This window comes from Geotrypetes seraphini, chromosome 1, assembly GCF_902459505.1.
Source record: "Geotrypetes seraphini chromosome 1, aGeoSer1.1, whole genome shotgun sequence".
NCBI classification, from domain to species: domain Eukaryota; kingdom Metazoa; phylum Chordata; class Amphibia; order Gymnophiona; family Dermophiidae; genus Geotrypetes; species Geotrypetes seraphini.
In genome coordinates this window covers 37,208,486-37,232,308 of record NC_047084.1, presented here as the reverse complement: position 1 = coordinate 37,232,308, position 23,823 = coordinate 37,208,486, and the positions used below count along the sequence as shown (strand labels likewise).

The 23,823-nt window shown below is 44.2% G+C and overlaps 1 protein-coding gene across 6 annotated transcripts in view; it reads left to right on the top strand.

Annotated features, from left to right (window-relative positions):
• Positions 1-23,823, top strand: part of MAST4 (microtubule associated serine/threonine kinase family member 4) — a 924,748-nt gene that overhangs the window by 601,507 nt on the left and 299,418 nt on the right. Inside the window, exon 1 of one of the 6 annotated variants that reach the window (XM_033929945.1) lies at positions 19,022-19,423. The exons of the other annotated variants lie outside the window; for them this stretch is intronic. Within the exon in view, the coding sequence (XP_033785836.1) occupies positions 19,338-19,423 (86 nt within the window). The 5' untranslated portion in view covers positions 19,022-19,337. Of the gene's footprint in view, positions 1-19,021; positions 19,424-23,823 lie in introns of those variants that run through there. 6 annotated transcript variants of the gene reach the window in all.

Below are 23,823 nucleotides of genomic sequence, written 5' to 3'. Positions count from 1 at the left end.
ACACTTGGGAGTCCACCGGAGGGAAGGACAAGAGGCTGAAAGCTCCTGCCTTACAGTGCTGGACCGCCGGAGGAATTAAGGTAAGGGGGGGGGGTTGGTGGGTATTCGCTCCATAAGACTCACCATTATTTCCATACACTTTTTGGGGTGGAAAAAGTGCATCTTATGGAGCGAAAAATAAGGTTAGTCATAAAAAAAAAAATAGACGTCTTGTAGTTTTGAAAATTAACATTTTCTCTACTGAATTTCTGGACATCTTTCTCAAAATGTCCAAATTCAGACTTAGACGACCTATTGAAAATGCCCCTCATAGGCACCTATGTGGGTTTTTAAATATAAAATATGGTAGACACCTTTTCTACCTCTAGATATAGGTGAACTATTATTAAATATATTTATTGAGCTCGTCAAAGAAAAAGAAAGATACAGCATAACAGAGCAATAAACAAGCTCACAATTTTGAAAAACAGAACCTCAACAAAGCAACTCCCCTCATGCCCACCCTCCCAGCCCCCCTCCCCCCCCCACACACATAAACATAGGTGAACTATTATAAAATTACAATCTATGGAGGCAGTTCTATAAGAGGGCACTTCCTTCTAGGCATGAGAACGTATTCTGTAATGCCATCTAGGTGCACAGATTCCATTACAGAATACTAGTGTAACCTGGCATCGGTGTGCCTTACATTTATACACCCAAACTTACACCAGATTTGGCAAAGGTGATGGTAGCTTCCAGGATTGCCTTTCACATATGTATTTTATACACACTTGTACAATTGCAAAACTAACCTTAGTAGTAGTAAAACTACCTCCATGTTACCTAAAAGCTTGTACATACTAGTTAGCAAAAGAGTAGGGACCAGATTCAGGATGCAAGAATGCAGAGTTCCAGAAAGAGCTCTAGTGGTGCTCGCTGCACTTCTGCTGCAACAACCAGACTACATATGGGGAAGCAGGGGGGAGGACTCATATAATAATAAGGAATAAAATATTCCCTGATAGAAGGTTTGTGGCATCAGATTCCAACCGTGGTGAACAGGAATCTGGACTGTAAAAAAAATACAAAATATATATAAATAAAAAATAGTCATTCTATTAAAAATGGTCCCTACAAACAACAGCAAAAAAAAAAAAAAAAAAGAAGAGCCAAAGAAAACAAAGACAAAAAGTTTACCATTTGTATTGAATATAAAGAAGCCCTTACTGGCTCCCACTAATGAGAGAAGATAAAACGACCAATATAATTAAGTGAAAGGTTAAAATATATATCCCTATTAAAATCCAATTACAAGTATGCATATAGAGTTTGAGACCTTTAAGGTTAATACTCTTTTAATCAAATCACAAGCCTGAAATTATCACCAGTAATTTATCCTGGATATTTATCTACTTGCAACTACAAAAACATTGGAGGAGCAGCAAGCAGGCCTGGAAGCAGAGAGCTTGGGAGGAGGGGTTTCAGAAGAGCTATGTGCCTTAACTGGCTGTCAGAAGGATAAAATGATTCAAACAGGGTTGCAGTAGCTGAGCGGTATGGTTGCTTTCTGTAAAAGCATAATAAGATGACAGAATGAAGGCAGTTCCCAAGCATCCATTAGGCATATGTGAGGGCTATTGACAGTATTAGTGAAGAAGTGTTACTGAATATCTATATTTCTGAATCAGTTACATCTATATAACTGCTGAATAGCTGTGGACAGCTGAAATGATTTTCTCTTTTCCATTCAATATATGCCATTTTCAAAAAGACTGCTCAAAGCAGCTTACATAAAATCAGTTAGCTTAGCGGGGTTTAAAAAAAGGTATGGGTAAATTCCTAAAAGAGAAGTCCATAGACCACTATAGAGATGGCTCAAGGAAATCCATGCTTTTTCATAGGATAAGCGGCATGTTCCCCCCACTTATCCTGAAGGCCTGCCCCCCTTGAAGACCTGCATGTTCCCCCAGCTTCCCCTGAAGGCCTTCCCCCCCCACCGAAGGCCTGCATGTTCCTCCAGCGTCCCCCCGAAGGCCTGCATGTTCCCACTTCCCGCAGCTTCCCCCGAAGGCCTACCCCCTGCCTTCCCCAAGGCCTGCATGTTCGCCCAGCTTCCCCGCTCTTACCTTAAGATAATACGCCAGCCTGCAGGATCGCCAGTACTGAAGCGATCCTTTCAGCTGATGTCTTCCTTAGCGGCACATTCCCTCTGCCGCAATCCTGCCCCTGATGTCAGGGGATGGGCGGGACCACAGCAGAGGGAACGTGCCACTAAGGATGATGGCAGATGCAAGGATCGCTACAGCACTGGCGATCCTGCAGGCTGCCGTATTATCTTAAGGTAAGAGCGGGGAAGCTGGGCGAACATGCAGGCTTTTGGGAGGGGGGGCAGGCCTTTGAAGGAAGCTGCGGGAACATGCAGGCCTTCCTGACTGATCCTCGCCCCCTAAAGCAGAAGCCTCAGCATCAGTGGACAGCCAGCAAGAGGCAGCGCTGCCACTCCTGCTTTAGGAAGGCACGGGGAGGAGGGTCAGTCACCGAATCGGGAGGCCGATGTTTTTTTTATATCGAATCGGTGAATCGATTTGAATCGGAAATCGGGCAGCACTAATATGACCACATCACCCCCCCAGCTCCCCCCTTACCTCACCACTAGCTCCGCCCCACCATACCCTCACTCCACCCCCAGCAGCCTTACCCCTGTGGGATTGGGACTTGAATACTGCTTTTTTGTAGTTATACAACCACACTTTAGGAGATCTTTGCAATCATCATGAAAAGATCAATTTAGGGTGTCCATTTCAAGAGAAATCAAACTGGAGTTAACCAGAAAGAGAGCTTTTTCTTATGTTGGGCCAGCTCTTTGGAACTCATTGTTAAATGGCTTCTATGATGGTTTGTCTTACTATACTTTTGTAAATAATTTAAGTTAATCTTATTTCAACAATACTGAGGATCTGAAAATTATTGATTTGGGGTATATGAAGTAGTCTTTTTTTTCTAATTATTTTCTGCAATTGTTGTCTGTGATATAGTTGTATTGTAATTTTGTTTAAAATGTAGTATTGTAAATCGCTTAACACATGTCTCTTAGCAGTATATCAAGTGTAATAAATCCAATCCAATATGTTGTGTAGGCAGGCCTGAGCCCAGATATGAGACATAGTAGCCCAAATTCTTCAGGCCCCCTGACTCCATGACTATATGATCCAGGAAGTAGAAGTAAAATATGTTTTTCAGTCCAGAATAAAGTCATGGCATGGGGCATGTGTGTCTTGAAAATAAATATATAATTAAGTAAACGGTGTTGACACCATCACCACTTTGTTTTCTTGTATCATGGTATGATAGTTTAAAATCGTTTGCTGACTTGATATAGGATACTACTTAGAAAAAAATTCAAAAACCTCTGAAAGAGTAGTTTTAATGAGATAATGAAAAAATATTCCACACATAAAGAAGAAATAATAGTAGATAGTGTGTGAAGTCATTGGAATAGTGAGATGAAGGGTCAAAAGGGTAAAGGATCGTCGTGGATTTGATATACCACAGTTCTGTGGTACATACAAAGCAGTTATATTTTTATTATATGCAGGTACTTTCTCTGTCCCTAATGGGCCCGCAATTAAGTTTTTGTTTTTTGTACTTGGGGCAATGGAGGGTTAAGTTACTTGCCTAGGAGGTATAGTGGAAATTCAACTGGTTCCCCAGGTTTATAGCCCACTGCACTACCCATTAGGGACTCCACTCCAGAGATTCATGTCCTAGCTGATAGACACAAACAAGCAGTGGATAATTCAGAAGCTTCTTCATGTGATAAATGGAAGACTATAAATTGAGGGGGAGCTGATTCATTTTCTGGTTTGTCAGAACAGAAGGTTATAGAATAGTGTGTTCACCCTTAGAGAATGAAAACCTATAGTCACTTCTATAATAATAGAAACTAATACATGAAAGACATGAGTGAGAGTGAGTCAGATAAGTGTTTGAAAGAAGGAAGTTTAATTTGGAAGAGTTGACAGATGTATTCTTCAACTAACATATTGGCCCAAAAATGAGGTTTGTTTGTTTTTTTACTGTTTCAAAAAAACTTACCTCATCCCTTAATCAGAGCCCAGTGAAACAGTGCTGTTCATCTGAAAAGAGAGCTCCATTTATTCACATCCAGCAGGGAAGTGAACAAATGTCTGCTTGGTCCTGTGGAGGAAAGTCACAGAGACCCACCCATGCCTTTGTTGGAATGCTGCAGAGGCCTAACAAGGGCCAACAAAGAGCGCTATTGCAATGACAGCAAGCTAACAGAACAGAAGACCTGAGTGAGAGAGAGAAAAAAAAACCCAGAGAGGAAGGGAGTAGAAGGAGATGAGAGGAAATATGAAACAAGGGGAAGAGGAGAGAAAAAGGGGATAATGATCAGAGGAAGAAAGTTTTTTTTCTGATTTATTGTCAAATGGGAGTCATCTTGTATACAAATGAGCCCTTTTATTAAGTTGCATTAAACAGCTAGGGTGGGTTTTACCTTGTGGTAGACCTTATTGTGGCTTCATGCTAACATCTACTCCACTATTAAAACAGTTAATTCAGTAAAAAAAAATTTGTGCTAGCTGTCTAACGGAGGAGAATGTAAAAATTGGATATTACATGGGCAGGTTGGAGGAGTGGCTGACTGCAACAGCATACGGGTTGGTACTATGCGCTAGCTGTCACAGTTGCCAAGAGAATGGCTACTCTTACCGTTGCCTCAGGAAAAGGCAGTAAGGATAGCGGCACTACTCGCAAATTTTCCTACTCTGATCCCTCACCCCCTCATCAAGATGCCCCCTCTAGGTCCCCCCCAAACAATTTATATCCCTTTTTAGCCCCCTATCAAGCCTCTCCCACTTAGTACTAGGTAGGCACTAAAGTACCAATTTTGTCTTCACCTTGCCTAGGGGTACATGTCTACTATGTGGCAGGGCAGCCTATTAGGAAAGCCACCCTGGGATGGAAGATATAATTTTTTTTTATTTTTTTTTACCTTAAATTAAATGATCTCTCTCTCTGTTCTGGATCCAGCTGACCATTGGTTTAACTAAAACCACTGGGAGAGGAGAATATAGCTGATAGGTAATAGCAGGTATACTAACTACAAGCATATATTGAATATAACCAAGATTTGGGGGCCAAAAAATGATTGGTGGGAGTGGCTGCGGGACCAAGCGGGCTGGCACCGTTTGGGTGCGTGGAAGATAGCTTGGAGACCATCTGCAGTTAAGTGATTTTGTTTATCCTGCTTGCCACTGACTGTGTTTGAGACTTTAACATGCGCTATATGTTGTGCTTACACCTTTGAAAGTTTTGAATTTTTGGCGTGCTAATGTTTTTTGGTGATTCCTATCAGGGCTACTATCTTGTCTCTCACTGCTGGTTTTGATTGATACAAATTTGGACCTTACTTGTTTGTGGTCTTTAAGTGGAGTTTTTTGCCAGATGAAACTGAACTGAGGCTTTTTCTCCACATTTTTTGTTTTTTGGTTGATGTTTGAGCGAGTGGGTCTGTGCATGAGTGCAGTGAGTGGACCTTGTAGAGTCGTGGTGGGTTCCCTAGTTGTTTCCAATAGGGCATACACTTGAGTTTATTGGGATTATATATGTCTTTTCCCTAGATTTGTCTGGGCCAAAATATGGCCCAAAAATGGGTGTTTCTGTTTATATTTGGGTCCACTTTAAATCTTGATGGTCTAGTGTTGTGATGAGCCAAGCTGAGATGGGAGCGGATCTGATCCCTCCCTTTCCCAAGCTGAGGTGTTATGTCCTGTCCTGGCTGTAAAATCACCATGGGCCTCCCCTCTCCTCCCTCCCTCCCTTAGAGAAGCAGCATAGGACTCCCTCCCTCACCCCGGGCCTACCTTAATCACTGGTGGTCCAATGGGGTGAGTCTGGGCAGGAACAATTCTCTTATGCTCCTGCTCGTGCAGTCTCACTGAAAAAAAATGGCTGCCATGAGTTCCTACCACAATTCACGAGACTGCTTCAAGTCTCATAAATTGACGCAGGAACTAGTGGCAGCCATTTTTTCAGTGAGACTGCATGGGCAGGAGCATAAGAGAATTGCTCCTGCCCTGACCCACCCTGCTGGACCACCAATGATTAAGATAGGCCCAGGGGAGGTCTATGCTTCTTCTTTGAGGGAGGGAAGGAGGGAGGGGGGAGCATGGTGATTCTACAGCAGGGAGGGAGGGAAGAAAGTGCTGCATGGTGATTCTACAGCCAGCTGGGACAGGACCTGACACCTCTCCTCTGGGAAGGGAGGGATCGCTCCCGTCCTAGTTTGGTTCACCACACCACTGGACCACCAGGCTTTAAGGTGGACCTGGGGAGAGGCCAGCACTAGGTTCGGGAGAAGTGGGTGGGTTTACAGCTAGGTGGCACTTGAATATAAACCCTCGGTTTATATTCGAGTTAACATTTACTCTCTTCCCCCTCCCCCCCCTTTTTAGAGGAAAAATATCATCTTAGTTTATATTCAAGTACATACAATAGACTAGCTTGTCTCGATCAGTCATAACTGGCTACTAAACCATCATTGGGTGCATGCAACATCTTTGTAGAATGCTGTTTGTTTAACAGGATACAAATCAACCTCTTGTACCTTAGTTCGAGTCAAAGTCTCCATCATTTATTGTGAGAGGAGGTTTGCGCTTGTGCTTAATATATAAACCGGATGCTGGTTACAAATGCTAGAAAGAAAGGGAGCTGATGAGGATGATCTTCTCTTCAAGTCTTTGCAGAGCACATTCCAGTTACGTACCGTGTTCCTGGATTTCAGTTCTGAAAATGGGGTAACCCCTACATAGGGGCCCAGTTTTATTGATTAAACTAAGAATGTGAGAAAGGTGTGAAGATTGTGCCTGAAAAAAACATTTTTCCCCAGCGGTATTTGCTGTGGTTTGCAATGATTGTATCTATGGTGGATCTACTAGAAATCCGATCAGTCCGTGGCCTTTGAGAACTGAACAGGATTACTATGGTTTATGCCTCTGACTTCATCTGACAGGAATGTGCTGTTACATAGCTGGTTAGGCTGAAAGAAAATCAGAGGTCTGTTCACTCCAACTGTCTTTTAAATTGCCCAACAGCTATCTGTACACTATAATCATTTAATAGCAGCTATTGCCTTTACAGCCGGACATTGCGGACCCTGTTTTAGTGAAAGGGGATGGAGATGAAGTGTATCCTGATTAGGGACAAAAGTAGAGATGACCTTCTAAGGGAAAAATAGAAGAGGTAAACAAAATGATGTTTTTCTGTCTCCAGTCATCCTCCAAACATGAATGAATGTCAACTTCACTAGATGATAGAGAATGTCATTGGTAAACTATGTCCTTCATCTGCATATTGGTGGCTTCCTGCTGTGCTCATATGAGTTATTGAAATATTTAATGAAACAGGGGTGGAGAGCTGCATGTTGAAATTGGCTGTGGAAAACAGCTGTAAATGTTTTAAAGCCAGAAAGATATATAAAAGCAGTGCAGTTTGAGCTTGTTTGTGCCCCAGCAGAATAACAGGTCAATTCTAGTGTCCAGGAATGATGTCTATCACACATAAGCCCTGATAAATTAGTCCAGGTGCACAGAGAAACTCTGGTGACATAACCAAGAATAGAAACAAATACCTCTGTTCCCCTCACACCTCCCCCCTCAAAGAAGAAAAAAAGCATTAGGTTTAAGTCATGCCATGGTGCAGAGGCATTTGTGTTTTGGTTTTGGATGTAATTTGAAAATCAAAGTCGTTTTCTTCTTAGTTGTGCCACTTGAATTTCCATGTTTGCTCGGTTTGGATTAATTTGCTTGAAAACTGGATTGTACTGGTGGGTGTTTGAGAGGATTATATCTGAACACCTCTTGGTGATTTGCCAGGGCAAACACTAACACTGTACTTATGCAGGCCCTTGAAAACAGAACAATAGTGGAGGTGAAACTTTTTTTCATGGGACAGCTGATCTGTTGGAAGGTACTGTATTGCTTACTGAGGTTTGCAACTCATGTAAGGATCCTTGCAACTTGCAAAGCTCGCCGCGTGTTTGTGTTTCACTGGTGCCCAACACTAATTCTGATGCAAAGTTATTTACTTACTGAAAACATATAACAGTGGGATCTGGATAGTCCCTATTGTCGCCCACATCCACCCCCCACCCCTTCATTCACTACCCCCACTAACTAATAAATTCAACAAACTCCATAATGGGAAATAGCCGCAGCTCTATTTATTGGTCAACAATACCATATAAATTAACATTGCATATACAGTGGTGCCTCACACAACGAACTTAATCCGTTCCAGGAGCAAGTTTGTTATGTGAAACGTTCGTTGTGTGAAACGCGTTTTCCCATAACAATACATGTTAAAAAAAATAATTCGTTCTGTAGCATAAAATATGCTAAGATGACATAAAAAAAGATAAATTTTTGGTTATTATTTTTATTTAGATACATCTAAAAACATAATTGTTTTTTAAAACAACACACATTTTTTAAATTTAAAGACAGACTAAGTAGAGTCTAATTTTACAGTGAGAGGGCAGAGTCTCAGCGGCAAAAACTGGGACTTAACTGTTCATTTTTTTTTTTTTTCTACCGTGTTTCCCCGATGATAAGGCAGGGCCATCAAATAAGACAGCCCCCCCTTTTTAGAAAAAAATGTAAAATAAGGCACCCCCCCGCAAATAAGCCACCCACCGATACCTGCGCTTACCCGAATCGGGTGGTACGGTGGGTGACTCCGTGTGGTCCCTGGCACCCCCGACACGATCGGGGCAAGAGGGAGCTCAAGCCCTCTTGCCCCCCCGCCTCCCCGACACGATCGGGGCAAGAGGGAGCTCAAGCCCTCTTGCCCCCCCCGACTCCCCGACATGATCGGGGCAAGAGGGAGCTCAAGCCCTCTTGCCCCCCCCGACTCCCCGACACGATCGGGGCAAGAGGGAGCTCAAGCCCTCTTGCCCCCCCCGACTCCCCGACACGATCGGGGCAAGAGGGAGCTCAAGCCCTCTTGCCCCCCCGACTCCCCGACACGATCGGGGCAAAAGGGAGCTCAAGCCCTCTTGCCCCCCGACTCCCCGACACGATCGGGGCAAAAGGGAGCCCAAGCCCTCTTGCCCCGCCGATTCCCCAACTCCCCGACAATATCGGGCCAGGAGGGAGCCCAAGTCCTCCTGGCCACGGCGACCCCCTAACCCCACCCTGCACTACATTACGGGCAGGAGGGATCCCAGGCCCTCCTGCCCTCGACGCAAACCCCCCCTCCCCCCAACGACCGCCCCCCCCCAAGAACCTCCGACCGCTCCCCCAGCCGACCCGCGACCCCCCTGGCCGACCCCCACGACACCCCCAACCCCCTTCCCCGTACCTTTCTGTAGTTGGCCGGACAGACGGGAGCCAAACCCGCCTGTCCGGCAGGCAGCCATTGACGGAATGAGGCCGGATTGGCCCATCCGTCCCAAAGCTCCGCCTACTGGTGGGGCCTAAGGCGCCTGGGCCAATCAGAATAGGCCCGGGAGCCTTAGGTCCCTCCTGGGGGCAGGGCCTGAGGCACATGGTCGGGTTGGGCCCATGTGCCTCAGGCCCCGCCCCCAGGAGGGACCTAAGGCTCCCGGGCCTATTCTGATTGGCCCAGGCGCCTTAGGCCCCACCAGTAGGCGGAGCTTTGGGACGGATGGGCCAATCCGGCCTCATTCCGTTGTTGGCTGCCTGCCGGACAGGCGGGTTTGGCTCCCGTCTGTCCGGCCAACTACAGAAAGGTACGGGGAAGGGGGTTGGGGGTGTCGTGGGGGTCGGCCAGGGGGGTCGCGGGTCGGCTGGGGGGGCGGTCGGAGGTTCTTGGGGGGGGGCGGTCGTTGGGGGGAGGGGGGGTTTGCGTCGAGGGCAGGAGGGCCTGGGATCCCTCCTGCCCGTAATGTAGTGCAGGGTGGGGTTAGGGGGTCGCCGTGGCCAGGAGGACTTGGGCTCCCTCCTGGCCCGATATTGTGTGGGGAGTTGGGGAATCGGCGGGGCAAGAGGGCTTGGGCTCCTTTTTGCCCCGATCGTGTCGGGGAGTCGGGGGGGGCAAGAGGGAACCAGGCGGAGAGAGGGCAGTTAAGCGCAGTGCCTGCGCGGAAGGATGCAGCTCGGGCGACTTCGTTGTGTGAAACGAAGTTCGTTGTACGGATCAAGACATAAAGTTCGTTGTGCGCAGCGTTCGCTGTGCGAGGCGTCCGTTATGCGAGGCACCACTGTATTAACATCCATTACCAAATTAAACATCTATTAACAACATCAGCATGCTCCTCCCGAGCTACCAGGCGTACACAGCAACATATTGCCCCCCGACCCTACCACAAACAGCAAGAGTCTGAGGGGTGGCATGGCCTCATACCCCTTTAACCGGGTCACCTGACCCCAAGGCACGGCTCCCAGCTGGTTCATCGCCAGATGAGCCCCAGCACCCAGTAGCTTGGGAGACCTGCCCCTCCCGAGCTACCATTGACAAACTAAACACGGGCGGGCGGGGAAAAAAGCTGCCCTGGAGAACCCTGGAAGGAGCTGAGTCCTCCAGAGTCCCTGCCTTATAACCTCGCCCCCCCCATGTCATCTAAACTCCCCTGTCCATCCCCTTCCTGCCTTTCGGCGCGAACATCCCCTGTTCTGTCTGTCCTAACATAATACTACCCATCAACACTCTCCCCCCAACTTGTCTCAATGGGCGACACATGGCCTCCCAGCCCCGTGTTACCCTTTGCCCATCAAGACAAGCTCTCAGGCTACATTTTAAATGTTTTGTTTACCCTGGATCTTACTAGACTGCATAGCACTGGTGCCTGGAACAATACATTACCATTATGCAATATATTTGAGTACATTTGTATAGAGATGTTTTGTAAGTTGACGGTTATGGCTTTTAATTTTTTTTATTTATGAAAATTGGTTAACCCAGAACATTCAGCCAGCTTCCAGATTCCCTGAGAATGGAAAAGAGATTTCTATAGTAAGCAAGAAGTGACTCTTCACTGCTCATGAACCTGCAACTAATAGTAAAAAATTAAGGGTTATCTACTGATGACAGTAATTATTCTGCTTTCTTGGCAATGAATTTATTGACGTACTGTGAAGAATAGATGTAAGATAGCTTAAATGAGACATGTGTGTATGTATGTATATACAGTATTTATATACATATACATGAGGGTAAATCAAAAAGTAAAGACAAAATACATTTAACGGCTTTAATAGAAATAACTGTGAGCAATTGAACATATCACTTTTACACATAGTCCCCATGCAAGTTGACGCATTTGTTGTATTGTTCAACTAACTTGTGCATTCTTGCAGAGAAGAAGTTTTTCGGCTGTTCCCAAGTAAAGTGAGCACCGCTTCCTTTACTTCATCATGCTTTGTCTTTTGTTCTCTGGGTTGCAGTGATGCACCCATGTCTCATTGCCAGTGACCATTCTCGCCAGAATACTTGGATCTTCCTCATACCATCTCAGGAACTAGGTTGCAACCCCCACACGCTGTTTGGTAATCTAATCTAATCTTCTATTTGTGCGTCGCTCATACCTATACAGGCTCAAGGCAACTGTAAAGAGAGGTAAGAGGGGAGAGAAAGAGAAAGAGAGGGAGAGAGAGGAGGTGGATAGATAAGAGGGAGAGGGAGGGGAGAGAGAAGGAAAGGAGGAAGGGAAAGGGAGAGAAGAGAGGGTAAAGGAGATTAAGGAATCGAGGGTGAAATACTCACGTGGATTAGAAACTGGCTGGAGCATAGGAAACAGAGAGTGGGGGTAAATGGACAATACTCAGACTGGAAGAGTGTCACCAGTGGGGTGCCGCAGGGCTCGGTGCTTGGACCCGTGTTCTTCAACATCTTTATAAATGATCTGGACATAGGAACGACGAGCGAGGTGATTAAATTTGCGGACGATACAAAGTTATTCAGAGTAGTGAAGATGCAGGGGGACTGCGATGATCTGCAATGTGACATAATCAGGCTCGAGGAATGGGCATCGACATGACAAATGAGGTTTAACGTGGATAAGTGTAAGGTGTTGCATGTCGGTAACAAAAATCTCATGCACGAATACAGGATGTCTGGGGCAGTACTTGGAGAGACCTCCTAGTAAAGGGACTTGGGAGTTCTGATTGACAAATCGATGAAGCCATCCACGCAATTTGCTGCGGCGGCGAAAAGGGTGAACAGAATGCTAGGAATGATAAAGAAGGGAATCACAAACAGATCGGAGAAGGTTATCATGCCGCTGTACCGGGCCATGGTGCACCCTCACCTGGAGTACTGCGTCCAGCACTGGTCGCCGTACATGAAAAAGGACAAGGTACTACTCGAAAGGGTCCAGAGAAGAGTGACTAGGATGGTTAAGGGGTTGGAGGAACTGCCGTACAGCGAAAGATTAGAGAAACGGGACCTCTTTTCCCTCGAACAGAGGAGATTGAGAGGAGACATGATTGAAACATTCAAGGTACTGAAGGGAATAGACTTGATAGATAAGGACAGGTTGTTCACCCTCTCCAAGGTAGGGAGAACGAGAGGACACTCTCTAAAGTTGAAAGGGGATAGATTCCGTACAAACGTAAGGAAGTTCTTCTTCACCCAGAGAGTGGTAGAAAACTGGAACAATCTTCCGGAGTCTGTCATAGGGGAAAACACCCTCCAGGGATTCAAGACAAAGTTAGACAAGTTACTGCTGAACACGGACATACGCTAGTCTCGGCTATGGTGCTGGTCTTAGACCAGAGAGCCACTGCGTGAGCGGACTGCTGGGCATGATGGACCACTGGTCTGGCCCAGCAGTGGCAATTCTTATGTTCTTAAATATCGAACAGATGGGTTTTCAGTTTTCTTTGGAAGATGATGTGGCAAGGTTCAGTTCTGGTCTTTTCTGTAAGGCCATTCCAAGTTTTGACTCCTAGGAAGGTAAGCATGGAGTGGAAAACTCATTTATAGTGAAGATCTTTAGTGGAAGGGAGATTTAGTAGCATTCGGTTGAGGGTTCTGCGCAAAGTAGACCATGATATTGAGAAGAGTGGGATGAGTGGGGCCGCAGAGTTTCCATAAAGTATGCAGTGAATGATGCAAGATATTTTGAATGTTATTCGTGATGGGATGGGTAGTCAGTGCATTTGTTTGATGAAGCTTGTGACTTGAGTCGTATTTTCTCAGATTGAAGATAAGTCTTACGGCAGTGTTTTGGATGAGTTGCAGTTTGTGAATTAGACCAGTGTTGATTCCCATGTAGATGGAGTTACAGTAGTCCAGTTGTACGATTAAGGCAAAGTGGTATTGGTGAAAGTAAGGTCTGATTAGTCTTAAATGTCTCTGGATATAGAGGGATTTCTTTCAGAGACTAGATATTTGGGGTTCCATGGTTAGAGTGGAGTCCAGTATGCAACCTAGGATTTTGGAGGACTCATCTATGGAAAGGGTTTTGCCTGATCAAAGGGTGATGCTTGTAGGTGCCATTTGCTGGGCTGTGTGGAAGTATAGAACTTTGGTTTTATTGTGTTTTAGCTTCAGTTTGTTGATTGTTGCCCAATTTTGTGCTTTCCTGTATCCCAAGTCATCATGCATTATGACAAAAATAGATCCATAGTTGACATCCAAATTTGCAGCAAATTGAGATACCATTATCCATCGGCCTTCTCTAATCAAGGCATCCACCCTGTCAATGTGCTCTTGTGTGTGCAATGTTGAGGGGCGACGAGAACGAACTTCGTAGGTTACGCCTGTTCTTCCCGCTTTTAAACCTTTTTATCCACTCATAAATTTTCGATGATGAATTTCCACAGGTTTCACTCCCTCTGCCCAAAGAAAGCACACTACTGCACGTTGTTCTTCGATGGTACAATCTTGCAATGGAGCATCCATGTTTCTGACATCTTGGGTGCTACATGACTAAAGGCCGAGCACTGCACTGTGCGTGGACAAACTATCCAAGGCAATGTACGAGTACATAAGTTGCATTTCAGTAGCTCTGTTCCGGTTATTGCGTAATTTAACTATTGCCTTCAATTTTTGATTCGCCCTCGTACATTTATATACATGTGTTTGTGTTTATCTATATCTGTGCAGGTGCTTATAACCTATACTGGCCACTATTGGAAACAGTGGTTACTGGGCTAGAAGGACCCTTGGTCTAGCCCAGCAGAGCAGCTCTTATGTCAGCAAAGACTGACCTAAGTCTGCAACTGCTGTGATGGTCAGAGTGACTAGAGAATGACTAGCGGCGTACCCCAGGGTTCGGTTCTTGGGCCTATCTTGTTTAATATTTTTATAAATGACCTTGAAGAGGAAACAACATGCAATATAACAAAGTTTGCAGATGATACAAAACTATGTCGAGTGGTTGGCTCTATAGGGGACTGCGAGGATCTCCAGAAGGATCTAAACCAGCTGGAAACTTGGGTGAAAAAGTGGCAGATGAATTTTAACATAGACAAATGCAAGGTGATGCATCTGGGAAAGAAAAACAAAGAACACGAGTATAAGATGATGGGGGTGACATTAGCCAAATGTGAACAGGAAAGGGATTTGGGGGTACTGATAGACAGAATCCTAAAGCCTTCGGCTCAATGTGTAGCGGCGGCGAAGAAAACAAATAGGATGTTGGGCATGATCAAGAAGGGGATCACGAGTAGATTGGAAGAGGTCATAATGCCACTTTACAGAGCAATGGTCAGACCTCACTTGGAATACTGTGTCCAACACTGGTCTCCATACCTTAAGAAGGATATAACTCTGCTGGAGAAGGTGCAGAGATGAGCCACGAAACTAGTCAAAGGTATGGAGAATTTGAGTTACAAAGAACGCCTCAGAAAACTGGGACTATTCACCCTCGAAAAGAGAAGATTGAGAGGGGATTTGATAGAGAACTTTAAAATATTAAAAGGATTTGATAAAATAGACCAGGAAATAGCATTACTAACATTTTCGGAGGTGGCACGCACACGGGGTCATAGCCTAAAACTGAGTGGCAGCAGGTTTAGGACAAATGTTAGGAAGTTCTGTTTCACACAGCGAGTGGTTGGAGCTTGGAATGCTCTCCCGGAGGAAGTTGTGGCGGAAACTACTGTTCCGAGTTTTAAGCGCAAGTTGGATGCACACCTTCTGGTAAATTGTATTGGGGAATAAGGGGTATAAGAACATAAGAACATAAGAAATGCCATCTCCGGATCAGACCTTCGGTCCATCAAGTCCGGCGATCCGCACACGCGGAGGCCCTGCCAGGTGTACACCTGTCGTAATTTATAGTCCACCATATCCTTACATGCCTCTCTTAAGGAGATATGCATCTAGTTTGCTCTTGAAGCCTAGGACGGTCGATTCCGCAATAATCTCATCTGGGAGGGCATTCCAGGTGTCAACCACTCTCTGAGTGAAGCAGAACTTCCTGACATTAGTCCTGAACCTGTCCCCCCTTAGCTTCATTTCATGTCCTCTAGTCCGTGTCAAATTGGACAATGTAAATAATCTTCTCTGCTCTATTTTGTCGATTCCTTTCAGTATTTTGAAGGTCTCGATCATATCCCCACGCATTCTCCTTTTCTCAAGGGAGAACAATCCTAGTGTTATAAGTCTGTCCTCGTATTCCAGTTTCTCCATACCCTTCACCAGTTTTGTTGCTCGTCTCTGCACCCTCTCCAGCAGTTTTATATCCTTCTTTAGGTAGGGAGACCAATGTTGGACGCAGTATTCCAAGTGTGGTCTGACCATTGCCCTATAAAGCGGCATTATAACTTTCTCCGATCTACTCGAGATTCCTTTCTTTATCATTCCCAACATTCTATTTGCCTTCTTTGCCGCTGCCGCGCATTGTGCCGACGGCTTCAGGTTCCTATCTATCAGTACACCCAGGTCCTTTTCTTGTTCACTCTTCCCCAGAGTTGCACCTGACATTGTATACTCGTATTCCTTATTCTTATTGCCTAAATGCATTACCTTGCATTTCTCCACATTGAACTTCATCTGCCATTTCTCCGCCCATGTTTCTAACCGACACAAGTCGCTCTGGAGTTTCTCTCTATCCTCCTGCGATCTGATCGCCCGGCATAGTTTTGTATCGTCTGCAAACTTGATGATCTCACTGGATGTTCCTTCCTCTAGGTCATTGATATAAATATTAAAAAGGATCGGCCCAAGTACCGAGCCCTGGGGTACACCACTAGTCACTTTCTCCCAGTCGGAGAACTTCCCATTTATGCCCACTCTCTGCTTTCGGTTTTCCAGCCATTTGCCTATCCATCTTTGTATATCCCCCTCTATGCCATGGCTTTGTAGTTTCCTGAGAAGTCTTTCGTGTGGAACTTTGTCGAACGCTTTCTGGAAGTCCAAGTATATTATGTCCACCGGCTTCCCACTATCAATTTGCTCGTTCACGGTCTCAAAAAATTGGAGTAAATTCGTCAAACATGATTTCCCTTTCCTGAATCCATGTTGACTGGGTTTCATCAAGTCGTGTGCGTCCAAGTGCCGGACCATGCTATCCTTGATCAGTGCTTCAACCATCTTGCCGGGGACAGACGTAAGACTCACAGGTCTATAGTTGCCCGGTTCCCCTCTCGATCCTTTTTTGAAAATTGGGGTGACGTTCGCTATCCTCCAGTCGTCCGGTATCTGTCCAGTTCTGATTGTCAGGTTTGCAAGTTTTTGCAATAACTCTCCGATTTCAACCTTCAATTCCTTTAAGACTCTCGGGTGAATTCCATCCGGTCCAGGGAATTTGTCACTTTTAAGTTTGTCGATCTGATAGTATATCTGGTCTAAGTCCACTTCAACTGTGGTGAGGCTGTCTTCTATTTCTCCTGCAAACACTTTCTCCGCTTCAGGTATTGTTGAGGTGTCCTCCTTCGTAAAGACGGACGCAAAGAAGGAATTTAGTTTGTCTGCGATTTGTTTATCTTCCTTGATGTACCCTTTTCTTCCCTGGTCGTCCAAGGGTCCGACTGCCTCTTTTGCAGGTTTTTTCCCTTTCATGTATCTAAAGAAGGGCTTGAAGTTTTTGGCCTCCTGGGCTATTTTTTCCTCATATTCCTGTTTTGCATCCCTCACCGCCTTGTGACATTTCTTCTGATCATCTTTATGTTTGTTCCAGGCTTCGGTTGTCTTTATGTATTTCCATTTTTTGAAAGAGTCCTTCTTTTCTTTTATGGCTTCCTTCACCTGTTTGGTAAGCCATGCCGGTTCTCTTTTGCTCTTTGATCTCCGATCTTTGGAAATCCTCGGAATGTAGAGATCTTGTGCTTCTGTGATAGTATTTTTCAGTAGGGACCATGCCTGATCTACCGTTTCAAGTTTGTCCACCTTCTTTTCGAGTCGTTTTTCTACCATGGCTCTCATGCGATCGTATTTACCCTTTTTAAAGTTCAAGGTGGTGGTTAAGGTTTTGGCATGTTTCCCTTTCCCGATGTCAAGTTTAAAGTTAATTACATTGTGATCACTCGTTCCCAGTGGAACCATGACTTCCACTTCTGTTATCGGTCCCGTGAGGCCATTTAGGACCAAGTCCAAGGTGGCGTTGCCTCTTGTCGGCTCTTTTACCATTTGTTCCAGGAAGCAATCCCCTAGCACCTCCAGGAACTTGGCCTCCTTGCCGCAGTTGGAGGTTGCTAGTTTCCAGTCTATCCCTGGGAAATTGAAGTCTCCCAATATAATTATATTGCCTGTCTTGCATTCTTGTTTGATTTCCTCCATCATTTCTGAGTCAGTTTCCTCCGCCTGTCCTGGGGGACGATAGTAAAGGCCAATTTTCGTATCTGCGCCATATTGACCAGGAATCTTGATCCAGAGTGACTCAAGCTTCTCTTTCATTTCTGTTGTAACCATTTCAACAGACTCTATTCCCTCCTTAACATATAGAGCAATACCTCCACCTTTCTGCCCTACTCGATCTCTTCTATACAGCTTGTATCCCTGTAGTACTGTGTCCCATTTGTTTTCTTCATTCCACCATGTTTCTGTTATGCCAATGATATCCAATATGTCATGTCTTGCTATTGTCTCTAGTTCCCCCATTTTGTTACCTAGACTTCTAGCATTCGTATACATACATCTAAGTTCCCTTCGTGTTACCTTTTTGGACCTTCTACTCTTGGCCGTCCCTGTAGTTTCAATTACGGTATCCTTTACTGCTCCTGTGTTATCACCCTTGTTTGCTGTGTGGTCGTCCCCTCCTGTATCTGAATTGTCCCTTCCTGCTTTTTCTCCCTTATTTGCCGTGAGGTCGTCTTCTCTTGTGTAGGAGTAGTATCCCGGTCTCCAAAAAGGAGTACCTAAATGGGCCACCGCGTGCGCGGATCACCGGGCAGGATGGACCTCGGTCTGATCCGGTGAAGGCATTTCTTATGTTCTTATGTCAAGGCTCATTCACTGCCATTTGCTGCGGTGGTGTAATAATGATCTTGTACAGGTGCTCTTCAACATTTACCTCACATGTCTAGCTCTGATATTTTAAGTGACCTGAACATTGCAAATTAAAACTAAATCTGCACGTTTCCAGGCTGCATGAAGAACAAGTAAGTTACTGCGTGTCTGGTGTTCCCACATGTCTGTGTCGGCATAAATATATTACACAGCTGCCAGACAGCATGTTGTAGTGACAAACTCCATGAAGACGCACTGAAGGTTTAATAATTTTTCATAACTAGCCTCCATATTGCCATCTGCTGAAAGAATGCAGTAGCTTTAGTTTCTTGTGTTTAGAGATCAAAGGTGACAGGTTAAGTTTTTTGTAAAAGACTTTGTGCAGGGATTGAGGGGAAAGTGTGCTTTTGTATAACTCATTGTCAGTTTTTTAAAAAATGTATATAGAAGAGAAAAGCAATTACTAGTGTTTTCGGTTGCACTTCTAAAACAGAGAAGGAAGGGATTCACCCAGAGATTACGGTCCAGTAACATGGCATTAACAATATGTTTCCTGTTCCCCCTCCAGGGAATAGCTGAATGGTAGCTGCCAAGCAGATGACAGAATACCTTAGGCTGGGTTGCATAGCAAGGCAGCACTTGCAGCAGTGCACCAGGCTGGGTGAAGTGTAACTTGATCATTATTTACAAGCTGGCAGTGCCTGATTCCCAAATGGCATATGCCAGAGTGAAGGCAGCAGTGTACAGAGCCCTGGAGAAGGACGGGTGGGATCACTAATGACCCCCCTCCCCCTTCAGAATGGCAAAGCGGTAACTGCGAGGTGCTCTTTGCTATTTCTTCAGATTTCTCTGCTGGAAGGCAGCTGTTCCAACATGGTGATTACAGTACTGAAATATTTAGGTTATCAATCTTAAACTTTCAGTGACTTACCGAGGGGGGGAATCGCCTTCTCTCTCGCCTCCCAAAATTGGCTATGTCTGATTCAAACTTCTGGACCGTTCTTTCCAACTTTACTTTGCCTCACCTGAGGAGTGGAAACCGGCTGCGCAGAACTCAGAGGTAAAACTTGCTGTCAAGTATTTTATATATTTTTTTTCCTCGTAAGAAAATGTTCTTTCCTGTAAGTAAAGCTTTCTGATAACTTATATGTAAAGAGCAGAGCAAATTTTTCAAAAGTACTAAGTGTTTACCTCCAGTCTGGCTAATGAAACTGCCTATAACTTTAAACACTGTACTTCCTTGTTCTCTTATTATGAACAGATTCAAGAAAGAAACCGCAGAAGGGTGATGGGTAGAGAGGATTCTTTATTAGGTTAACAAATGAGACAAGCTTTTGTTGGACTATGAAGGGCCTTTCCAAATCCAAAGAAATGTGATAGTTTTCTTTTAAGAACATGGTATGATGACACTTTTCCTTGATTAAAAAAACAAAGAATCTAACCGCCCAGAGATTACTTACCCAGAAAAGAAAAACCAGGACTTTTTCACACATTTCCACCTTTAAGCTGATAATGAGCATCTATTTTAAACAGGAGCTAGTGTAATGTCTTTGTTTTCCCGGTTTATGTTATTTTGGCTGGCACATGTTTGCTGAACTGCCTGCTTTTGAATGATCTACTGTGTACATATGTGGTATTATCGTATATCCCAAAGTATATTTTAAGTTAGTTATTGCACATACATGTTTTTTTGCCTTATAGTCTAATAAATGGACTAGTGCATAATGAAGGTTTATAGTTCCCCACTTACATGTTGATTTAGGAGCGATTAGAAAACTAGGTACTGTAATTTTGTAGGAAGAGAGAAGTGTGGAAGAGAACAGCTTTCCTATTCTGTTTTGAAAGGAAACGGAACAAATACACACAGATACTTCTTTGTGGTTTAGAACCTAAGGGCCAGATATATCTGTATTTTCGTGAGATGTTGTGCTCATCTATGTGAATATTGTAATCCACTGAGGTTATAAGCAGAATAGGCATTTATAAAATAAAATAAAATAAATAAATATGGTGAACATAAAAAAAAAATTACAGTAAAAGACACAGGGCTCCTTTTACTAAGCTGCGTTAGGGCTTTAAAGTGCAGAATAGCGCATGCTACAGTGACACACACACTAGACGTTAATGCCAGCTTTGAGCTGGCATTAGTTCTAGCCGCATAGCGCAGGGTTAGTGCTCGCTAATCTGCTGCATGTGCTAAAAATGCTAGCGCATCTTAGTAAAAGGAGCCCACAGTGCCATTAATCCCCCTCAAAATACTCTCCTTCGCTTCCAACACACTTATCCCATTGTTCTTGCCACTTTCTGAAGCAGTTCTGGAAGTCATCTTTCGTGAATGTCTTTAGTAACTCTGTCGTGGCTGCCTTGATGTCCTGAATCAATTCAAAATGTTTACCGTACCTTTCATGGTCATTTTGACTTTAGGGAAGAAGACTTTAGGGAATGAAGTTGCAAGGTGCCAGATCCAGTGGATAAGAACGCACCATAATGTTTTTATTTGACATTGACTGTACCAGAAGTGATGTGTGACACAGAGCGTTGTCACAATAAGGGATGAAACCGTTTGTCCATTTCATGTTCAAATCTGTTGTTAAAATCTTTTGAACGGAACCATAAGAGATGTTCAGATCCTCAGAAATTTCCCTAATAGTTGCCGGTTTGATCGAATCATTTTGCTTACTATTTCAACATTTTCTTGGGTTTATGATTTTGAAGGATGTCCCGATTTCTCCTCATCTTCAACCGATTCACAACCATTATGAAATCGCTCGAACCACTTGTAAATCATCTTCTTGGTCACTGCAGTATCACCATAAACTAATTGTAACATTTTATGTATTTCTTTAGCACTTTTTTGCAGTTTGTAACAAAATAGCATGTTAATGCGTTGTTCGTGACCCATGATTTATAGCACACTTTAAAACAAAACAAAAATTAAACAGACTATATAATAATAAAAAGCAAATAAATAATTAATTAAGCACAAGGTGCTCAGTAACATGATTATCGCCATTCGAAATGGTAATGGTCCAGTCTACCACATCATAGCACCACCTGTCTACCAAACTCAAAACATGCGGATTTGAAGAACTTGGTAATAGACAACACTATCTGCTACACCCAGTGGAAAAATGCATCTGGATGATACTATGAGATAAGTGATTCTCTATTTTTCCAAAAAAAGATTAGCTTTTGGATTTTGTCATGGGTTTGGTAGGCAGATGGTGCTATGATGTGGTAGACTGGACCATTCCCAATTGTACTGGTGATAATCATGTTATGTTTATGTTTATTAAAAACTTTATATACCGCATAACGGCCTAAAAGGATCCAAGCACCTTGTACTTAATTAATCATTTATTTGCTTTTCATTAAAATATAGATCTGTTTATTTTTTGTTTTGGTTTTCTATTGAAAGATCTAGAATAGTTTTCATAAATATATTTCATGATTTATTCTTGGACACTTTAAAACACATACCTTCTCTCAACCATAACTCACAACTGACTGCACCAAACAAAGGGGAGGTATGTCGGTTGGCGGCGGGAGAGACTGGGCATCTCTCCTGCTGCCAAAAGGGGCTATAAGAAGCGTGCTTTTACTACTCCCACCAAAAATAAAATAGATGACAATTCATGATTCTTTATGTAATTTTTTTTATTTTTTTTCATTAGCCATAGTCAAAACACACGCCACAAGATGTACTTTTAACAGTGCTGTCACTGTACTAGCATCCCCGGACCAGTCGCTGATTTTTGTCACCAAAAGCTGATGCCACTCTTGGAGAATGGTTCGGCAACTTATAAGAATCCACCAGAGTGCTCATTTCAATATTGAAGATCCTATTTGCATGGCAATGGTGGAGACTGCTAGAAAGCTCGCTAAAGACCTAGATAGGCTGTTTTGATAATTTTCCGTTAAAACAGTGTTTTTCAACCTTTTTACACCCGTGGACCGGCAGAAATAAAAGAATTATTTTGTGGACCGGCAAACTAATAGGACTAAAATTTAAAAACCCTGTTTCTGCCCTATCTCCACAAGCTCGGTCACCTCAGTAACTATAGAAAAATAGACAAATATAGTAGAAAATATAGACAGCAACTGACACGTTTTGATCACTAAATTGAAAATAAAATAATTTTTTCTACCTTTGATGTCTGGTGATTTCATGAGTCTCTAGTTGTGTTTCCTTCTGTCTGTGTATCCTTTCTTTCATTTCTTTCTTTCTGTACTCAGGCCCAAGAATTGTCCCTTTCTATTCCCTCCCTCTTTCCTTCCTATGTCCTTAGTGCCCCCAGTGCATCCTTCCCATGTCCCTCTCACTGCCTTCCGGACTTTGTCCCACCCCAACCCCCAAAGCCAGCCTGCCTGCCTGTCTACCTCCCTGGCCAAAGCCAGCCTGCTTGCCTGCCTACCTCCTTTCCTCCCTGCCACACACAATAAAAAGCCTCCCTCCTTCCTTTCCCCGGTCCGCTGCTATCTTACCGCCCTGCTGCTGCTATTGGCTGGCCCAGAACATCCTCTGTTGGCTTTAGCAGCAGCAGCAGGGCGGTAAGATAGCAGTGGACCGGGTGAAAGGAAGGAGGGAGGCTTTTTTTTTGTGCGACAGGTAGGGACAGGAAATGATTGCCTGTCCCGTTTTCTCCGATCACAGCTTTGGGACGCTATCCCTGAAAACGGGACATTTCGGCATCCCGAAGCTGTGTGTGGGGACAACGGGACAGGAGGTCTGAAAACGGGACCTATGGTAACCTTAATCTTGCCAGCCTGTGCGGACCGGCAGAAATTTCCTGCGGACTGGCACCGGTCCGTGGACCGGCAGTTGAAGAACAGTGATAAGAGCAGTGGAAGGTTTAGAGATAACTGTAGAGGTAGGCAATAAAATTAGTCAGGGACCGCTGACCAGGCAATATGCCTGATGGGCCGCCGCGTGAGCGGACCGCTGGGCTGGATGGACCTCTGGTCTGCCCCGGCGGAGGCGACTACTTATGTACTTATGTACTTATGTACTTATATGCAGGCTAAACCATCTGGAAACCAGTTTAGTGACCTTGTTAAAGTTTTGAAAATGTAGGCCCTAGTGTTTAGATGCTCTGTTTTCAAGGGACATGGAAAAAATTAGTTATTCTTTTCAACCAAACAAAAGTTGGAAAGAATTATACAAAAGAGATTGCGCATGTCTGTCTGTCTGGGTGCAAAATAACTCTGAAGTTTTAATTATATAGCATGAAATTTGGCAAGAAGGGAAATAGGAAAAAAAGATAAAACTGGGCCAAATCAGACTGTAGGTTTCAGAGAAATAAGCACCCTCTTTTCCCCCCAAACTGGCTCAGTACTTTTTAATAAAAATTCTAGCTTCTTTAGCACAAAAACTTAGAATAAAATGTATCAGCCCCCCCGAACTACCCCCTTGCCAGTGCCCACATCCCTAAACTTCCCACACCAACTCAAACTGCCCCA